The sequence below is a fragment of the Gymnogyps californianus genome, chromosome 6, assembly GCF_018139145.2.
Source record: "Gymnogyps californianus isolate 813 chromosome 6, ASM1813914v2, whole genome shotgun sequence".
Lineage (NCBI taxonomy): Eukaryota > Metazoa > Chordata > Aves > Accipitriformes > Cathartidae > Gymnogyps > Gymnogyps californianus.
Window position 1 is genome coordinate 32,393,426 of NC_059476.1, and position 21,622 is coordinate 32,415,047.

At 40.4% G+C, this 21,622-nt stretch overlaps 1 protein-coding gene across 3 annotated transcripts in view; it reads left to right on the forward strand.

The window, feature by feature from the left end:
• GRID1 (glutamate ionotropic receptor delta type subunit 1) overlaps positions 1 to 21,352 on the forward strand; it is a 556,760-nt gene extending 535,408 nt beyond the window's left edge. For 2 of the 3 annotated variants that reach the window (XM_050898995.1, XM_050898996.1), the window contains 3 exons: positions 731 to 897; positions 2,242 to 2,482; positions 20,692 to 21,352. In XM_050898995.1, the coding sequence (XP_050754952.1) occupies positions 731 to 897; positions 2,242 to 2,482; positions 20,692 to 21,120 (837 nt within the window). In that variant the 3' untranslated portion in view covers positions 21,121 to 21,352. Of the gene's footprint in view, positions 1 to 730; positions 898 to 2,241; positions 2,483 to 2,735; positions 2,828 to 20,691 lie in introns of all 3 variants that reach the window. The other variant, XM_050898997.1, reaches the window with a different exon arrangement.
• The last annotated feature ends 270 nt before the right edge of the window (positions 21,353 to 21,622 follow it).

Here is a 21,622-nt window from a genome sequence, read left to right on the forward strand (position 1 = left end):
GTTTCTTACATCTTATGTTAAGTAAGGTGATTTACATTCATTGTATGCACTGCGTGCAGGCATTGGTTTGAATCCCAATTAAGGCTGACATTTAAGGACATCTGCGTGGGTGTGTGCTAAAATAAAACAGTATTTGTCCCAAAACTGAGATAATAGGAGATGCTGGTGACTCTTCTTACCTGTGAAAAAAAGAGGGAACTCTTTAAGCTCAGAGCATGCCTTTTGTTACAGGACTAACACAGCTCTCAGAAGGGGCTTTATTTACATGTTTATATGAGGAAAGCTGCGAAGTTACCCTTTTGGTGACTGTGATGACTAGGAAGTACCACTTAGTGCTCATACTGTCACCATCTAGTTACATGAATGTATGGAACCGGTCACGCTCCATGTCTCCTACAAAACATACCTTTCATCAGCTAAGGCAATAGCTTTCATTTATAATTAATAACCTGTTATGTAAGCCTTGCCTACACTTACAGCTGGCTATGTTATCCTATGTATTCCTATTAAAAATGGAAGACATTTTAGCAAGGTTTGAAGTAGATGAGGTACTGCTGGGAGGGAAGAGCATTAGAAATGTACTAAGATGTCGGAGGTCTACAGATAAACTGTGACCTAATGAAATACCACCATGGAGTAATGACAAGCTCAGGGTTTGTTTGCTTGGGTTTTGTCCTACCTAGAAATGTAGTTTAGTTTAGATTGTGTTGTGTTAATGCTGTATTTACAGGCAAAGAAAGGAAACTATGCTTTCCTGTGGGATGTGACGGTGGTGGAATACGCCGCACTGACGGATGACGAATGCTCTGTGACAGTCATTGGAAACAGCATCAGCAGCAAAGGATACGGGATAGCACTCCAGCATGGAAGCCCCTACAGAGATCTTTTCTCCCAGAGGTAAACTGAAACAAAGCTCGTTTTGTAGGAATCCTCTCTACAACCAGCAACCATTTGTGGTTCACATTAATTTTGGCAATTATTGAATAAAGGACAGTGAATAAGTGATAGTAGAGAGGTTATGAGTTCAGGCCTCCACAAAGCTGCTACTTCTGCTCCATGTGCATCTGCTTAGGGAGGAAGAGACTGGAGGTGGTGTGTGGCCTCACACCTCCAGGCAGCACTGCCTCTGGCAGAAAAAGGACTGATGTCCTCAGAGCTTTGTATGAGCTAGGGGAGAGATTGAAGAGAGATCTTTGATTCACGCTACCTTTTGCAGGCTATGAAGCAATGTGTTGCTCCCTACAGTAAGCAAGTAATAATGCCCTGGTTTATCCTTTAGGGTGGAGAGACAGGTCAAAGACTCACAATGGTACAGGAAAACAAGGATTGTTGAGTATTGCATGGGATTCCCAAGACTATGAGACTATAAGACTATGCCATTTAGTGATCTCTGAGCTATCAGCTAGGAATATCTTTTTCATGTGAATGTGTACACTGAAATGAAGACATGCAGTTGTGCAGGCGTGTGTGGCCTTAGCAGAAGGTGAGCGGGTGCTCCGCTCCAGGCGGGGAGCTGAAGCAAGATTTCCTCGTCTCACTCCGTCTTTATAAAAAGGAGTAAAACTCCAGCTGCATAAACAGAGACAAAGCTGCCTCAAGAGAAAAGATTGTTAGTAAACAGCCAAAACAGTTATCAAACCAAATCCAAAATGAATCATTCATGGAGCGAAGGGACACTTCACAAGAGGCAAAACAATGATTAATTAGCAACTGTTAACACAGTAATTCAGGCATGAAGTAACAGCATTGAAGTAAAATCCTTTTTGAATAAACTACATTTGCTGAAGTAAATGAGTTGGTTGCTGCTTAAACAGATTTGTATTGCGGCGCACAAATAGTAGCATGTTTAGTCTCACATGATTTTGAAATTATTGTGGGAGAGCAGCAGTGGAGTGGGTTGACCATTTTGCTAGTGGGACCAGCTGTTGCAGCTGAATGTAGCCAGACCAGCCATGACTAACTGGAATATGTTGACTTCCCTTGGAAATGCTTCTTGCATTGCTGTGGAATTTTTGACAGTCTCTTCTTTTTCTAAAGTTACCCAGTGGAGTTTACCTGCTGCTGTGAGTAGAAAGAAATCCTGGTATAACAGAGTTTCAGATGAAGAATACTACACGGTGGCGGTGGGATGGAGTTTTGAATTGTGGGATGGTAGATTTACGAGTTATGTGACATATGGAAAAGACCAAAAAACTGTGAAAAAGTATCATTGAAAATACTTGTCTCTTGAAATTTCTGCAGGATTCTAGAGTTGCAAGAAAGCGGAGATTTGGATGTTCTTAAACAGAAATGGTGGCCACGGATGGGACGTTGTGACCTGAATAGCCATACCAACGCACAGACAGATGGGAAGGCACTCAAGCTTCACAGTTTTGCAGGCGTTTTCTGCATTTTAGCAATAGGCCTTCTTCTTGCATGCTTGGTGGCAGCATTGGAGTTGTGGTGGAACAGCAACCGTTGTCATCAAGAAACACCGAAAGAGGTCCATAACTTTTATTCTTATCACAATTAAAAGTAGAACACACAAAAGAAAGAGAGAGCGAGTGGAAGTTGTGGGATTTTAGGCGCTCTCATACAATAAATTTGATTTATTTTGATTCGCCATACTAAGCTTCGCATATAACTTTTTGGGTGGTTGTTTCTAAACAAATAAAAAAAGCAAAACGTGTCTTTTGTGCACATGGAAGGTGCCAAACTGACAGCCCTGGAGACTAAAGTCCTCTATTTATTTATAGAGCAGATACAGCATGGGCAGCAGCAGTGCAAACTTCCCCACATTGCCCCACCAATGTGCCTCAACCCTGACCTGGAGAGACCACCTTTAGGGGTAAGAGAGTAGTTCAGAAACATGCCCTTGGCCTCTCTGCTGTGAGTGACGGGGAGGCCAGTCACGGGCACCTAGTTGTGCCATCTGTGGTAATGTTTTCTCTGATCTGAGACCCCATCCATCGGCTGTGAGAACCATGTCCATCCTCCGCAGGCTGTGCAGCTGCCAGTCAGCTGGTAGCTGTTTTCCTTCATGGCTGACCTAGGCTGAGTTCGAAGAGGTACACGAGCAATTAAAAACAAACCAGTTAGTTATTAATTGAATAAGCCATATTGCCATGACACTGTTTAAAAGCTTCCTTTCTTTTGAAATCAGTTTTATTTCTAAAAGTAGGAGCCTCTGAGTAAACCGACCTTCATATGACATATTTTACCTAGGAAAATACATCTGAGAATTCCTTAGTTTTGAAGTTTTCATGCACAGCAGCGAGTAATAGTTAGCAATGCTATGATACAGTAATCAGTCCGTACTCAGATCTGTCTTGCATGAAGCTTGTATTCGTTTACACAGATTAAATGTTTAACAAACTAACCTCTTGCAATTTTGGAGACACTGAGGCATTTGTAGGTGCTTTCATCTTGGAACAGATGTTTGTTACAAGCAAATAATAGCAGTGAGCTGCACTACAGCTGGAAAACAGTACATAGCCCATCAATTCCAATCTATGTTTCTCAAGTTGCCAGGAGTACTACACTAATTGACATACCTATCACCTGTAAGCAATTTTGGCAAATGAGATCTGATGATATATGTTGCAGTCTGTAATGTTGTGAAATATTTATCAGTAAGATTCCATTCTTCTGAGTTCCTGCTTCTCCCATTCGAATTCATCCATCAAGTGCTCGGTGATAAACATCTGTACCGTGTTTGTGGGACAAAGCTGCAAAGTCACTTGCCTGTGGCTGCACAACATACAACAGTGAAAGGGAAATTTTGGTAAAAGGAAGCATGTCTCTGCTTTGCACAATGCAGCACTCCAAAAGCAGGCACAGGGAGAGCACGAGTAGGTACTCTTGCTTATAAAGAAGCTTTCATATGAACAGAAGTGCATATTTAATTGCTCTTTGGTTAAATACTGTAGCATTTTGCCCTGCTGCCTTGTAGAAGTCACTCCTGCTGTAACCCCCAAGGCCCTACCCAACGTTAGCATTGCTAAGGCCTAAACCCTAGCAGTAGATGGGTCGCTGCCCGCTGTGAAAGCCTGGCAGGGCAAGGGACAGGGTCATTGTCTGAAGTGTCCTCATGCTGCGCGTGCACAAGCATTCATCTTAATATACCCTGCAGTGCGTTCCTCTCTCTACGCTCAGGGACTCGCCTTTGCGCATCTTTGTAGAGTAAGATAAGAATATGCCCCAAAGGCAGTTTCATATAGGTAAGGTGAAATAATTCACTCTTACTGCAAGGAGTTTTAAATACTCGGTTTCCACCTCTGAAAAAGGATCTGTCTTCCTGAGTTTAAATTTTTTTTTTTTTTGCCTATCCCCTTCATTTCTCTTTTTATAACTGTAAGAAGGATTATTACAGATCCCTGCCTACCCCATCCCATCTTTTCTCCCCTTCGTGTCCCTCTCCTCCTCCTCCCCTTTCCCTCCAATGCGTTCTTGATTAGGGTTGCTCTGTACATCTTCTTTTGCAGTTTCTGTGACAAACAATAGATACTTTCAAGCTTCCATTTTTTAAAGCATACTAAAGTTACCCACATGGTAAAGCTGTACTTGACCTGTGTCTGGGGCTGAGTCTGCCCTTAGAGCGCAGCCAGTCTGGGTTAAGGGAGGCAAATTAAATGCAGGCACAGCACACACAAATAGGCTCAGAAAAGGTCAGTGATGTGGGTGCTGCCGAGAGAGGGAAGAGAGTCAGTGGGAGCCCTGGCACAAGTAGGTGATAAGGTTGAACGAGAAAGTGCGTGTTCCCGAGGAGAGGGCACGGGGATGAGGGCTCACAGGCCAAGCCAGCCAGGTCAAAAGCGTAAGGAGGCTATGTGAGGCAGGTGGGATGGAACATAATGACGGGTCCCTGAAAAGGACAGCTGGGTGCAATGAAAGGCAGGCGGCTAGAAGCACCTTTGGATCAGGTCAGAGCAGCCAGAGGGAAGGGCGGCTGCCGCCCAGCACCATGGACAGGCAGGGTCTTCAGGGATCCTCTTCTTAAACGTGACACAGCCATGTTGTCGTTACGATCTGAACTCTTATTTTCACTGGGACCCCCTGCAGATCGGCTCGTGTAACACATTAACCGTAACCTGAGCTCAAAACGCACACCCAAAGCCGGCCCAGCCCCGCAGGCAGCAGCCCCGGGCCGTGTCCCCGGCCGGGCGTCGCGGCCCGCCGCCTCACCGGCTCCCGCCCCTCTCCCCGGGCCGGGCAGCGCGCGGGCCCGCGGGCAGCGCGCCGCGCGCCTCATTCTGATTGGCCCGGGCGGCCGGGACCCCTGTGAAGCAGAAGCGGGTACGTGACCAGGTGGCCCGCGGCTAATGGCCGCCCGCCCACCAGGGGGCTGCGCGGGGGGATGGGAGTAGGGGGCTCCGGTCACCGTGACCACAACATCCACTCCGATCAATTAGCAGACGAATGTAGCAGATATTTCTTTGGAGATTAGTTATTAAAATAGAGATATTTTATTTATGTACTACTAGTGAGGAGGGATTGAAGTGGGATTGCTGATGGCTACTGTAATTAAGATAGGAAACCAAGTTTCAGAAGAGCTGATGTAGATTGGTTGAAGATTTTCCACGTATTTAGGAGAACCAAGTTTCAAGACTTTGGAAGGGACAGGATCCAGGGATGAGGGGAGCATTGAGTCCTGGGGACTCCTCTGCTTGAGTCAGGAACAGCGGCTGAGCATTGCTTAGGGGACCAAAAGCAAAAAGAGGATTTGATCTCCAGGGGGAGTGCATTCGGGATATTTCATTTCTGTCACTGTGTATTATCCAGCGTTTCTACAGCAATAGCCATAATAACAGAGCTACAGCATGCACAGCATATACAGAACATTAAAATCTGCCTCTTAGCTGCATCTGATACTCCAGCCAAGTCGTTAGTTCAGTAACAGCTGCAAACTTAAGTCATGCTGCTGGTTTTCTGCTGTTGGGAAGGCTTTGTCAAAACATGAGTGTTGTGATATCACCTAAAAATTGTGAGAACTGGATTGTCTCCCAGCCATTTTCTTCTGTGAAGTGAAGCAGAGCTTGTGGGGGGTCACAGAAGGGGCTGATTTTCCTGCAGCCTAAGATTAGACTTTGGTGTCGCCTCATGCAGAAGTGATCCCGTGAGACGAAGGACAAGGAGGCCGTGTTTGGCTTCTGTGACCCTTACCCTGTTAGGAGCTTTATAAATCCAGTGTAGAAAATTACAGTGGATTCAGGATTGAATGAGGAGTTGTCATAACTTGCGGAGCCCTTGTGTAACATTCTCTCTTTGGCTTGACCCACTTGGTAGGCTGTATCATGCCAACAATTGCTAACTCAAAAACCAGAGGTGTTGGGAAGATGGATGGACGACTGCTCTGGCAGAATTATGACAGGGTTGGGCGGCCATGCAGTTTGCTGGAGAGAGAGAGAGAGGATTTTTTGAGAGACTCTCATTTTGTATGTCAAGGGTCTGTGAAGTCTGTGGTTTGAAGAATGTGCACAGCCTTCATTAGCATTGGAGAAATGTTTTCAGCTGACATTAAGGTGTTGATGTTTGCCAGTTCGTTGTCTTTTCCTCTTCCACTTTGTATTCTTTTGGCTTTTGTGGAGGTTAGCCTGAGCCAATACATTGAGGTGTTCAAGGACTCGGATGTCTGTGTGGTATAAATTACAACTCTTAATTACAATGAGCGTGAAAAAGGTAGTGTTAGCTATGTAACCAGGAGGAACAGGAAGCCTGTCTCTTGAAACCTGACAGCATAACTTGGACTTTGACATCAATCCGATCTACATTTGTAGAGACTTTATAGGAAGATTTATGTCAGACTAGTTCCAATTGGAATATTTTTTACATTGTTCACATGTGAAGAAAATCTGCCCCACAATTAAAAAAAATAGTATTGTTTCTACCCACTAAGTCCGTTTATTAAGATAAACTGCCAGGAAAGATGGACTTCCTTTACTTTCCCAAAACCACAGTCGCCATTGGTTCACAATTCTATCATGCAAGGAAAAGTGAAATTTCTTGCTAGAAGAGTGAAGGCTGGGTTGATTTTCAGGATGTTGATACAAGATATTTTTATTCTGTTTGAAGCAGATTTGTAAAAATGTTTCTAATGAGTTCTGCTGTAAAAATCTTAGTGTTATCCCTTTTAATTCCTCATTTAATCCTTATTCGATCAGATTAACAAAAGAAAGATTAGCTCTAACATCAGGAAAAGTATAGCTGCAACACCGTGCCGCATTCTTCTATTAGGGCTCAAGTTTGTAATCAAAGTTGGAAAGATATCTAGTAATGTTTAAATGCCCTTATTTTCTAAATCAGGAAAAGTTACATCTGGTCATCTTTTTAAATCAAATTTTCTAGAATTTATAATCATCCTCTCCTTATTGTTGTTAATACCCAGCCATCCTATACCCACAGTGAAATTTAGCCAGCTGAGACATCTATCTCTATGTGTTAAAATCTTGAATTTACATAGCTGCTACTCAGCCTGCGATACTGATAACCTAATTTTTTGACTTTGATAAGCTTCAGAAATTTAGGGAGTTGTAAAATAAAAAATGAAAATTAATATTTATTCTGGAATCTCTGTTCAGTCACTCTATGTCCCTTTTGAATAACTGAGGAATCCAATAAAGTTATTGAAACCTGGTACCATAGAAATGTCGAGCTTTCAATAATTATCTCTGGATTTCTATATCTTTGGGTATGAGTCATATGCATTTATTTCATGTTATCAGTAAGCTATAACATAATTTGGACCATTTAACTGCCAAGGGCTTTGCCACATCATCAGATTGTTGGTTGGTATCTCTTATTCCATTTGACAGACTGAAAGACAGTTTTCAAATCTTCATTGTCATTATGATCAAGTGTAGCTGCTTACTGCAATGGAATCCCCAGCATCCTCTGTGCTTTATCAGCTGTGTCTTATTGCGATGTACTATTCCCCTTGAAGATTATTACTTCTAAGATCTCTTCAGAACTATTAAGAAAGCACTCCTAGTCATCCACATACTGTACTCCAAAACAATGAAAACTTAGAAGCAAAGATAAAATACCGTGTTATTCATGGAAAGAAAGTTGAATTCCCGTATTTTTCATTGTGCGCAAGATGAATTCACTAAAATTGACAGGCAACCCCACATCAAAGAAAATTAGTCACTTATACAGGATGATTTTTTTGCTGGGAACTGATACTTGTTGCATCTTTCATAAAAGGTGATGCTGATTCACTTATTGTTAATATAGCTCTTGAAAGGCAATGGTAGAATGATCTCAAGAAATTCTTGGTTTGATTCTTTCATAGCTCAGATAATATATATTATAAATCAGAAATTTATTTTCTCCAAACCAGCTGTGCTACTTCTAGCAATGTGTTTCAGAAACTGTACCCAGTGTGTTTGCGATTTGGTAGTGCATGAAGATTTTGGGTTTTTACTGGTTAAGGAATAGCATAATTTTCCACCTCCTGAGTTGCTACTAGTCATTGCCTCATAACTTGTGTCAAATTTATAATTCATTAACAATCACAGTCTTCACAGCTTAGTTTGTGATTTCTTAACTTTCTCATGCTTCTGCAAAATCATTTTATTCAACAGCCTCTTTTCACTTTTCTGTTCTCACTTTTTATTTTTAAATGATTAAAAGGGGGCAGCAATTCAGGTACTGTCCAGAGTGGGAACAGACTTGTGTACTAGTAACAGCATCTTACCATTCCTGTTTCCTGCTACTCCCAGCTTAACAATGTTTTAAATGTTATTGCATCTCAAAAAGTCTAGACTCTGCAATACTTTCTAGCTCTATAGGATAGTGGGAGGTAGCAAAATTACTCTAAAAATTATCACAAATATCTTGGCAGTATGCAGGATGAAAGAAAGAAAACCTGTATCTCTGGCCAGGGCAGCCTTGTATGATCTGCCTTAAGTTCCCTTGTTTCCATGTTCGACGATATGCAAATTCCAGCCTACCTCAAAAATCCGTATTTCCAGCTTTAGCAGTCATGAAAGTTACCCACTAGGACTCTCCTCTGGTATTAGAAGACTATGAAACCCAGTGTACCTTAGAAGTGGAAATATGAGCTAGCAGATACGAGTTCAATGGATCAAAATTTGTCACTGCTAGGAGTTGTGGTTTGCACCGTATTCATCTCACTTCAGTTCTCCAACTAGATATTATTCCATGGCAGTTGAGGCTTCCGTACCTTCAGCATGGTGTCAGCAGTGTTGGTTTTGATTATTAAAGAGTCTTATGCTTTCACCATTATTTTCACTTTCCTTGTCTTTGTCACTTCATTTACCTTGTCTCCTTTGTGGTGTTATCTTTTTATCTGACGATTTGATTTCCCCCAGGATGGTTCCTTTTGAGAGTGAAAGGAAACATGAGATCATCAAACTGATATTTTATTTTCCCTTCATTGCATGTCCTCTATATTTTATCTTGGTTTTATTTTAAATTATTTTTTTCTGTATTTTTATGACATGTCTGAAATCTTTGTACATTTTTTGCTCAGTTGCATATAAATGATCATTTGTTTGTACCACTGTATTGTATTCTACTTTTCTAAGAATAAATAAAGTTTTTTGGGGAAAATAAATCATGCAAACACTGGCAAAATAATGCATTTTGATGCCATCTAGAAATTCAGTTTCAAACTAGCTTTGAATATAATAAGCTGAGAAACTTCATTTACCTAGCATCTTTAAATCAGCAAAGCGATGTTAGGAATCAGTCATCCCAGAATGCAAAGTTTAATGTTGTTTGATGATGAAGTATAAGCTGGAAGAATCATTTAAAGAAAAAAAAAAGAGGAGGATGTAATATATAAATTGCCTGGCACAGAAACTGATAATAGCTGGAAGGGCATCTGAACTAACTCAGTGGTGGCTTTTTACATGAGTGAAGAAACAAGATTTTCTCCTTAGAGGACCCTAGCAGTGAAGTAGATATTCTGTAATATCTGGTCACAGACAGCGTGCTCATCCAGAATCCAATGAAATCAGTCAACTCTTGCTATTGATCACCATAGATTTAGGTCAAGGCTAGAATGGATTTAAAAGTGACATGTCATCCCCGTGATTAATGACACCGGGCCCAGGCTTCTGCTACCCAAAGCAGTGTTGAAGCATTCAGGTTTGGTTCCAGCATGTTTCCCTAGCTGCAAGGAAGGGATTTTTGTGTTTGGTTTAATTTTTCCCTCAGTCATATAAGAAGACCCTGCTAATGGGATTCTTAGGGATGTAATCTGGATTTACTCTGCATGAACCTTGGGGAGGGGGGGGAGGCGAATATTGAACAGAAATAAGCTTAAAAAATGAATGTTGCCATGCAGGGAAGTCAGAAGGAAACAACCTATTTAAAGTTCCAGTTTGGTAATGAATTTAAGTACTTGCTTAAGTTGCATTACATCACCTATCCCAGAGAACTTCTGTGGCTACTCATGTGCTTGGCATGAGCTTATGTATTTTACTGAATTGGAGCCTTAATGTGTCAGATTCTTTTAGATTCTTCACACAATGTTTACAGAGCTAATGTTTGTATATTTTCTCTCAGCCTGCAGTGGTTTTTTAAAGTTGACTTTTTGAGGGGGGGTTGAATGTTCAGTAATAACGAAATCAGTAAAAGTTTAAAATAAAAAGCATAAAATGTGACTGTTTTCTCAGTATTTTTTTTACATTTTTGTGGTTTGTAAAATGCCTTAGGCCTTGATCCAACTAAGCACTTAAACATGTATGTAAAATTAAATAAGAGTTTGATCCTGATCTCACCCAGATCACCAGAACACTTCCATTCGTTTTAGTGGTGTAGGATCAAACTTGAGTTGCTTTGAAACCAACATGTATAAAGCATAAACTGGAAGTTATATGTGCTTTGAAGTGATTTGCTGAAGATTGAACTTACCGTACAATAATATTAACAAGCAATTTATAAATCTATTTATCCATTGAATTTAAATAATTTTATAATACCAGAAATAATCTGTGCTCAATATTAGCAAAATATTAAGGAATGACAGGTACTAATATTGTGTGAAGTAAGTATTTAAAAAAAACCCAAAACCAACCTTGATGGTTTGGTTATGATTTTCCATAAGTTCAGAACCATATTTATAAGCACATATATAGAAAAGACCTACTCGGACTTACTCAACAAGTACTATTTCTTCAGAAGTATTCAGTATCCAAGAGTTCTCTTTTGGGAAACTGGTGGCCAGATTTTTATTATACTGAGTGCTATTTTAAAGGTTTGGCTGGCCATGTCTTTTCTCATGTCGAAATAGGAGCTTGGGCAGTTTCCAAAACATAGCCCTGAATGGGGGTACAGAAACCTTTTCAAAAATCAGTTTTTAATTAAAACATTTGTGGCTAATAGTCAGGAGTAAGAGTTTTCTAAGGCTTTCACGTAGCTGGAGTGGAGAGGCTTTGAAAGGCAACTGTCGCTGGTCATCAAACAGATTGTAGAAGCAACTCCTTGTGTCTCCTGTGCCAACTCTCTCTTGTACTCCTGGCATAATAGGAAAAAATGGGAACTTTTGAGATTTGGATTTGACTAGGCTGGAATGGTGAAGAAGGATGATGATAGAGCAATCTGTTATGCCTGACGCTCCAGTAGAGTAAATCAGACTGTTAGAGGGTAGCATTGCTTTGCTTTGGGCTCAGTAGAGTGAAAAATTACATCCCTTATGGACTAGATAATAATTTAGGATTTAAAAGCTGTGTAAAGCAATGTAAAGAATCCATTAATTTTTAGTGAGTTTTGGTACAGAACCTTCATGAATTTAATCTTTACTTCATAAAAGAATAATCTGTTACCTCACAGGGTCATTTTAGATGTAGTTGAATTCTGAAAACACCACCCTCTTCAGGGCCATCCTCTTTGGTTGCAGTGGCTAGAATTTGCCATTTCAAATCAGAATTATAAGAAGCAATAAGTATATGTTTGCTAAAAAGAGTGAAATATTGATTACATTATTAGCCTCACTATCTTGATCCTTTTTTTTCTCCCCACATCTTCCTTTCCCTTTCTATCTGGAGATGGCCAATGATGTGAGGTTGGGCCTCAGAAGCATGGTGAGAATTTATAATAAACGTACAGATAATTGGTTTGTTGTTGAAAATGCCTGCACAGATGAATCCTTGCTAGTTTCCTCCTCTTCTTTACCTCTCCCTGGAAATCCCCTTGAACCTAACCTTTGTGTTGTTGGAAATGCCTGTAGCTACAATATATGCAGTGTGTGCACAGTGAAGGTTTCTCCATGTGCAAGTTCTCCTTTCTCCTAAAAGAGTTCCTTTGCAGAGACATTGGCATGCTCATCAACCAGCACTCATTCAGTACTGCATTTTGCTGCTTCTGTTGAAAAATGTTTCTTTGCATTCTCTTACTGTCCTGTTTATTTTTAACCTCGTGAAAACTGTGGAAACCTGTGTATAATGTGAACCAGTCATTTGTTTTCTTTGTAGTTGAGTTACCAGCTTCTAATGCTTGTGAACCAAGGTTGGTAAGGATTTTAAAGCTTGAATACCTCAGCATGAGGCTGAATGTCCCCTTTCCTGTTGAGTAACAAATGAGGATGCAATCACAGCCTCTCTTATCTTGTGGGTTTGAGTCTGCTGTTGGTTGTGAGGACTAGCCAGTGTTTCTCTGTGATTGCACTTAGTTAAAGGATTGTGATGACTGTGGGAGCAGATCACTGCAGAGACTGTGGGGCTACCTGCTGTCACCTAAGGTGCGATGCTTGTCCCATTGGTACTGTGTCCTGCATGTTTATTCACACAGTGCTATAGCAGTTGAAGAGAAAAAAGAAAACAAAGACAGATATTTAGCTGGTTTAAATTCGTGTGCATCATCAGCTTCAGCGGCCAGGTGGCTTATTGTCCGGTGCATTTCTGGACAAGGCTCACAGGCACAAACCATGGGACAGTTACAGCCATCTTAAGAATTAGATCCCTGGCTAGATGTGATTTCAAGTTAGATAAATCCCACGTGGGTAAGGGGGGCAACGTGAGTGTGGGAAGATACGGACTGCTTCATGAAGCTCCTTGGTACTTCTAGCAATTCTGTAGCAAGTCACTGTTACTTGATTGGTCTCTAGGTTTTTGGTAGTAGTTTCTTACTTTCACCAATTATAGATATTTTCTGGCTGTGAGTAGGTGGGAATAAACTTTGGCAATGTATTTGAAACAATTTTCTATCACATTAACATCATCTTTGCAGTATTCTGTTCCTTTTCACTTTTTTCCAGGTTTACTTAGAAGGGAAAAGAATATTACTCTCTCTTCATAAAGGAATTTCTGCTCTCTGGTGAAGGAGAGCATCTCCTAGTGAATAAGGTGGCCTCTTGTACATAATTTTTTATGAAGTTTTGTTTCTTTGAAGATGATTACACATTGAATGAAATTATAATATATTGCAAACCTCTTTCATTTCTTTTATCCTTTCAATTGGATAACAGTCCTCAACTGGACCTCAACTGATGTCAGTCTCAATGCATTCTTCTAACAGCTGTTTTATGGATGATAGCTTAGTTAATTGCTAATTTAAAATACATGGTATAGTTTCCACTTACAAGAGCAGAAGCCTGATTGCAGAGTTGGGCCTATTTATAAAAGTAGTTTTTCAAGTAGACTCTTGAGGTGCATCTGTACTTATTTCTAATAAGATACTGTTATGATCAAACCAGCATCTAGCAGAGTACACTCAGAAACCACTCAGCAAATTTTATGTAACATTAAGTGCTATTTGACTAGGTCAGTTGCCTGTGTTAAATAATGACAGCAAACATACATCATCGCTGCATCTGTTTACACGTCTGTCTGCATTTCACTGCATTGTCGACTGTGGAATCTCTAGAATAATGAGTGTGGCAAACTGAGTCGTATTAAAAAGGAGTTATTTGTATTAATATAACACCATACTGTGTTGTCATTGTTTTGCAGCACATCTATTACATATATCATCATTGCTTTTTCTTCTCAAGCAAGCCAATTATGTCCAGTTTTGCCACTCTGTCAGAGCCTCCTGGAATAAATTAAAATTACAGCTTTATATATGCAGTAGCTGTAGCTGAAAGTAATGATAATGACCCTGGGTGAATACAGAATTTCAAAATAATCTTAAACAAACATACATATGCAGAGCTGCTACTTCTTCATTTCTCCTTAACAAGCTAAATGTTTGAGTCCATGATGTCTGAAACCCCACGGACAGAAGCTAGTAGCTGGGTGGAGCTGTGGGTTTTGACGCTGAGCTAAGAAGAGAATAGCCTGTGGGTACCTGAGCATGGAAACTTCGCTGTTTCAGTTTTATTTCTCTGCTTTGTTTTTCAGTTATGCAGTATGTCTGTCTGTGCATGGAAGTGCCTCAGAGACTTCCTTTCTGCCTAGCTGGGGACATATGTGCTTTCCATCATCTGTGTCTCATGACCGCTGATACTTGTATTTTTTAACATATGTGTATGGGTTAAGAGGTGTTGCGTAGGGATGGTAGAGGGACTGGCATGTAACCTGGTCAAGGTCAGAAGAGGAAATGTCTGTCTGAGGCTGGGGCTTGACTCAAATTTTGAACCCCAGTGTCCTAATCACAAAAATGCCGTGTTTTTTTAAATACTTCTTTCAGAGAATGAAAATGTGATATTAACATTTATGTCTTGGTTTCATTCTCTCACCGAAAGATAATCCTTCATATTGTCACCCCAGACAGAAACAAACAAACACACAAAACAGAAATGCGCCATGATTGATGATTAAGACTATATTACTTTAAAAGCATTATTTTCTGCATATCTCCTCAGGCGTATTAAGAACTGCATTAACAGACTTTTAATACTTGGCACAGTTATCAGCATCTGACCGGGAGGTATTGACGCATTCATGATAGTCCCTTGGTGTATGTGCCTGTCTGCCCATATTGGCTACGTTTCTGAATTTTTAGTGCTTGATACTTAGGGGCAGGACCATCAGTCTTTTTCTTCTCCTCTAGTCTAGTGTGGTTTTATTTGCATGTGTAGGATGCAGATGCAATTTATCACAGTTTTGGCATAGTTTTAGCATCAAATTTCTGCAGATATTCAGCCTTCCTTTTTGGGCATTTGTCTCCCTTTTTGGCCTTACTGAAACTGCTTCATCAGCTTGTAACTTTTTTATCTCTTCGAGTGACTTCTCTTGAACTTTGTGATAAGATCAGAGAAATCACGAGTAAGAACAAGAGGCCACATTAGTGTCTTTAACAAAAATATTTTTCTCAAAAATCTTCCCTTTGGAAAATCCCAACCGTTGCAAGCCTGGCAGCCGAACAGTATTACCTTTGAATTAATGGAGTTGAGAGTGATGTAGGCAATTTCTTGAAAACATCAGCCGGTAGCTCCTTTCCAAAACTCAGTGAGACGTCTCTCAAATTTGATAATGTTAACTGACTCCAAACCTCCCAAGTAGTTTCATATTCTTTCAATCTGACTGCCCACACGCTGTTACTAGAGCCCACTGTCAAAAGTCACAGAAAATAAGCTAGAAAAAAATACTGATTACTCTCTAAATCATCCTGTCTGCATTTATATCTTGCCATAATTTCTCTCCGCATGATAAGGCCAAACTTGGTTAGTCCTGAAAGGGAGTCATAGTTTCTTGCAGGTGCAGTGATGCAGGGTTAGTCGTTCCCAGATAATTCCTGTGAGCATCTTTCAAATCCACGCCAACGATTGCCACGGTGTGCTCCTGCTGTAAGTCATAGGCCATTGAACCTGTCACTCATGATCAAGTGCTTGGGACATATCAGAAACATACCCTTCATTCGCCCTTCCAGAACTCAAACTCATTGGGGAAGAATGACATTTAAACTGGTATTTATGAATAAGAGAATTTCCTGACCGGAAGCAATGTTTGGTTAGCTGTTTTCCTTAAGCTTGAGGAGGATAAGCTTGTGTTTATAATTCGTTTTCCTTACACGTGATATTTTTTCTTCCCTTCACTGATTAATTTCTTCAACTGATCTATTTGGAGTACAATATTAATATTGAAAATAGAATTATGAAGGTAGCAAAGGAAAAATATTTTATCTTCTTGTGGCAACACAAGCTTATACGTTTATCCAAGGTAGCTATATATGAAAAGTGAAGTTGAATTGGCATGAAACATCTGAGATGTGACATATTTATAGTATTAACTAAGTTTTGCATATTAAGTACAAAAAAGAAAGAGAAGAATCTTTTGGTAACGTGTCTGTCACAGATACTGAAGTATTAAGTTTGGAGCTCATTCGCTCAGCTCTTGAAGAGACCTAACCGGAGCTAAGTGGAGCTGAAGCCAGAAACCTTTGTGAAAAGCAGCAGTAAGGCTTCCCCCAAGGGGCTCTCCTTTGGGTAAGGGAAGTCTCTGTGCTAGAAAACCGGCACGCCAGCTCTGCTATGGCTCTTGTTCTTTCCATCCAGCTGCCAGGTCTGGTGCCTCTGCCATTCCCTAGCTCCAAGCCTCAATTTATTAATTTGTAGTAATTTATTAATTTTAATTCCTTTATTTTATCATAGAGAAATGCAAAAATAAAGAACAGTTACAGCATCAGAAAGCTTGAAAATCTTTTGCGATGCTACGTTACCGTTTCAGAACTAAGGTAACAAAGCCTCAGGAAATGAAAAAAAGTAGAACCTAAGTACTTAAAGATTATAACAAATGGCTCATATTTAATGAGAATTATAGAACTAAAAATAAAGGAGAACATTGAGCTGACGAGGGAGCAAAACATCGTAACTTTTAAGATTTGTTTTTCTGGCTTTATTACCGTTTAACCCTTTTTCCATTTACCTTGTTACTTTTCAGTTACATATACTTTGTTACTGAATTTTCCAGGAGAACAGTAAAGGAAAAGAAAGATGAGGTTTACAGAATTTACAAATTCTGAAAGCTTGGCTTGTCAAATAAAGCTATCCCAAAACCTTCGGTTCTGGAAATCTTGGAATTCAAGGCAGTCTTCTAGTATGTAATGACAAACTAATCTTTTTAAGGGTTTCTAATTTTTATGTTAGGGTTTTTTAAAGCATTTAAAAAATCATTCATTCAGCATTAAAATAGTTTCATACAAAGCTTGACATTTAGTTATTTAGCTGCTCTTCAACTAATAAGACAAAGAAAAGGAAAGAACCTTTAAAAATGTGTTTTTATTATTCCTCAGAGACAGAGTTGTTTTTCTTAACCTTTACAAACATTTTATTTTAACAACAAAAAGAAGGAATAATGTGAACTTCTGGGCTCTTGGCAGCCTTCAAAAAGTTTTCTCTGATCTTAATAAGGCCAGAAAGTTGTCCTTAATGGACAGCTGAAGAAAGAATTAGAAGTAGGCAAATGAAATCCCCACCCCTACCTCTTAAAAAAATCCCAAGCATTTACTTCTCTACTTACTTCATAAAGCGTTCTGTTGTAGATAAAATGTGATGTCTGTGTGCAGGAATTATGTTTTTCTTGATAATGAAAACTTTAGCACAGTGAAACATAAGTTTATATCGTGAAACATAAGCAACTGCAAATCCACCATTTTCTGAGGAATGCTGTCCCGGGGCTGGACTGTGCATAGTAGAAGAAAAGAGGGCAATCCTGTTAGGCCAGCGGAGGGAAACATTCCAAACAACGTGGTCCTTAATAATCCCTCTGGTCTGGTCCAGGAGATGTCTGCTAAGAGCATCCCATCTGTGGCTCTTCATGTTTACATCTTAAAAGAGCTAAGCTAAATATATGACCAGGATTAATTAATCCTTTTAATTTTATGACCTTTTGTGCACAGATGCTCCAAATGAAGAGCACACTTCATTCACAAATGTATTTTTCCTCTGCAAACAGTTAATGACTGCATATTGCAAATATTGAAACTCTACCTTTCCCTCTGGCTTGGCTAGTTATCCCAGTCACATTATATTTGTTCCTGTAGCAAAGCAGGATGGAATGCACTGAGGATGTGCTTGCAATCAAAAAATACAAATACAAATAAAATGTTGATGTATATTTTCACTTGAAATGATCTGAAGAAGGCATTAGTATTTGGCAAAAGCTCAGAAAAATGCAAATGAGTCATGAATATTTCTCCAAAGTCTTATTTAGGAAAATTTGTTCTAGTATTTGCTCAGTTCTAACCTGAGTTCTCTACTTTTTTTCTTGTTTGTAGTAGGGGCTTAGCAAGAATATGGGTCGCAGACAACTAGAATGACAACCTAGGAGTCTAAATCAAAGCTAGCAGCATTTTTGAGAAAAGAAGTAGTACAGAGTACCTTAAGAAGCATTATATAATGGGCTTCTGGGAGTTAGCTTTCTTAGACATGGATATCATCATACGTGGTGGTAGCTGAAGTTTGTGGATAAGCAGAACTTTGCAGCAAGCTTTCATTGGCAGACAGCTGAGGAAAACACAGCAGTACGCAGCCGGACATCTGTGCAAAAGGAACCCGCCCATGGAGGTCGAGCCCTTACTCCCAATGGGGGATAATATAAGAACACTCCTCACACTTGCCCCCAGTGCACAATTTTACTTCAAGAAATAGAAAGAAATAAAATTATGAATTAAATCCATGTGATCCTCTGGCCATTGTACCACAAATCCTTAATTTACCTAGCTACAGAGTTTATGAAAGAGCCTGTGTGTTATCAGCATTGTCTAACTTAATGAAGAGCCTGGCTCTTGGCAAGAAGGCTATTGGCAAGAAGGACTTAACACAGTGCAGGGGTTATCTGATCAAGTATTGTGTGGTCCCTTTCTGTCACAAAAGTTTATTTTTTTATTTATTGTCCATTGATTTTCTCTAATGTGATTAGAAGATTTGGTAGAAAAAGCAGTATTTAAAAAAAAAACAAACAGTTTGTTTCTTTGGTGAGGAAGATGATATCCCCTGGGTTTCTGGGAACTTCACTGAGATTTTGGTGGTTTTGTGATGTAAATGAAATAGGAATTTGTTTTCTACTGATGAGCAGAGGAGGTGCAATGTGCAGCTCAGCCCGGTAGTTGCTGAACGATTGTACTCCAGTTGAAATCGATATGGATTTAGCCTAAGCTAAGGACACAGGTTTGGGTTCATCATCATGTTACACTAGTTCATTTCCAAATCCATGCAGAAATCAGCAAATCCAACAGTTCTTGAGTAATGTAGAAGTGTTAAATCACAAGGTTAGAATCAAATCTGTAGTTGACATTGACTGGAATCAAGGGCTTTGGAGCTGACTTGTCAATTTACAGGTGAAAGCAAAGTTGCATAGCAGTGAATATCACTGGAATAATATTGTAATTCTCTGTGCTCCACCTGAACACCAGTGGCAAAAGATCATGAGGAGTGGGTGGCAGTGGCACCTTATACTTCTCTGTTCCCAGAGCCTAGTTTTTGGCATGAATCAGAGCATCTGTAAGACTGCTGGTGTTGGGTTTAACCAACATTTAAGCGCACGTTGGTCTGTGGGCAATCAGGGATTACTGGAATACAAAAGTTTCAGGTCGTCCTACTTCTTAGGCTGGAATCTTGCTGGCTGCCTAGTGTAATTAACAGGTTTCTGTCAGACCAGGGAATTTCTCCAGTTCCAGGATTGTTGGGCTTTTATAGATGCTTTGCTGCTAGTCTGCTGTATGTTACACTTGCATCAAGTAACTACAACTGCAGATCATAGCTGTGCTTTATGAAATACAGAGAAATGATATAATACCTTTTTATTGGCAATGCAATGCTAGCTATTAAAATTCAGTCATACAGCATCCCAGGTGGTTGACTTTACCCTGCCAGTTTTGTTGCTTTCCAATTTGAGCATCCTGAATACTGCGCTGAGGTGATAAACAGCCCATTGTAGGTCTTTCCTGCTTCAGATTTTAAAGACAACGTCTTTTGCCGTATTTCCTCATGGAAGCTAAAATATGTTGAGTAAGTGGTCCCGAAAGTCCTTTGAAGAGACCACTCCGGGAACCTTAGGCAACACATTCTCAGAAGATGGTGATGAATTTTCTAAAGACCAGCGTTACTTTCCCAAGCTCTGACCACAGATAGACTTTTACCAGATGACCTGTAAAGGTGACAGACAGCTTATAGTTGGTCACACAACTGTTCAAGACACAAATGAGTGGTCCCCTCCCCAGGACTCCCAGAGTAGGTCTCTCTTAGTGCTGTTCCAGTAGGTCTATAGTCTGTGCCACATAGGTGACCCAGGGCTTCCTGCTGGGAAGGGAAGACTTCACCCCCACAACCCCTGGCCAGTAGATTTTGGCACATGAAACAACTGCCCTGGAGTCTGCTAGGCTGTGCACAGTGTTTTACTGACATGTTCCTTAGAAAATGCGCTGCAGCTAGATGAGACGGTGGTGAGCTGTCTTGTGGTTACAAGGTGGCGAGCTGCTCGTGGAATTTGGAGTCCCAACTCACTTGTTTGCCTGCCATATGCTTTTTTTCTGGGCTTGTGCAAGGTTAGCTAAGGGCCTGTGGGATGTGCTGGTCCCTGGTGCCAGCTCCTGTTAGCTGAACCAGAGCCATCGGTTTACCTCCAAGTAGGATGGGATTGACAACATCAGGGGCTTTTGCAAGCTGAGATTGAGCTGGTGTTTTCTTCAACATGTGTTTCTCAGCCAGAGATTTTGGGCAGGCCTCAAGGTTTTGCATAGGCACAGATGAAATCGAAGTGATGTAGTGAGTGAACAGCAACTCCTGTCACACAGAGGAAGTGGAGGGGGGCCGGACGGGATTGGAGATTGTGTTTGGACTGATTGTTCTGGTTTCTTCCTCATTAGGACAAAGAAGTGAACCTGGAGCAGGTCCATAGACGCATGAACAGTTTAATTGACGAAGACATAGCCCACAAGCAAATCTCTCCAGCGTCCATTGAAATCTCAGCCTTGGAGATTGGTGGCATGCAGCCAGCTCAGACCCTGGAGCCGGTACGCGAATACCAGAACACGCAACTTTCTGTCACCACCTTTTTACCAGAACAGACAACTCATGGTGCCAGCAGGACACTCACAGCTGCCTCCGGCAGCAACCTGCCGCTGCCCCTGAGCAGCTCAGCCACCATGCCCTCCATACAGTGTAAACACAGGTCGCCAAATGGAGGACTATTTCGTCAGAGTCCCGTGAAAACCCCGATCCCAATGTCATTTCAGTCTGTGCCAGGGGGAGTCATTCCAGAAGCGATGGAGCCCTCGCATGGAACATCCATATGACGAAAACAAACAGTAAAACAACCAGCAGAGCTTTTTAATACAAAATTTAAAAGAAACAAAAAAAACAAAACAAACTCTTACATTTTTCTTGTATATACCTGTAAAAAATGAAAGAATGAAGTGGGGTAAAAGTGTATTTTGAATATTCCCAATTTTCGAAGTCAGTAAAAAACAAAACAAAAAAACAAACAAAAATGTATGAATGACTTTGTAAATTTTGTTCTATATGAATAAAAAGGCAAACTACTTGTGATCGTTCTCAAGTGCCAAAGAAGACCAGTTACTGGGACTGAGGGCCGTACTTTTTTTTTTCTGTGGATTTCAACACTTATTCCCTTACTGTTCTTTTTTTTTTTTTAAGAGCAAAAAAATTATCTGTTTCTTGCTAGAAAAGTTCACCATGCTCAGATCTCTCCTTTCGCCAGAACCCTAGTTTATAGTCAGGATGGCAATTCACTCAGAGAATTTAACAGCTGGTATTAGCATAGCAGTAACAAATATT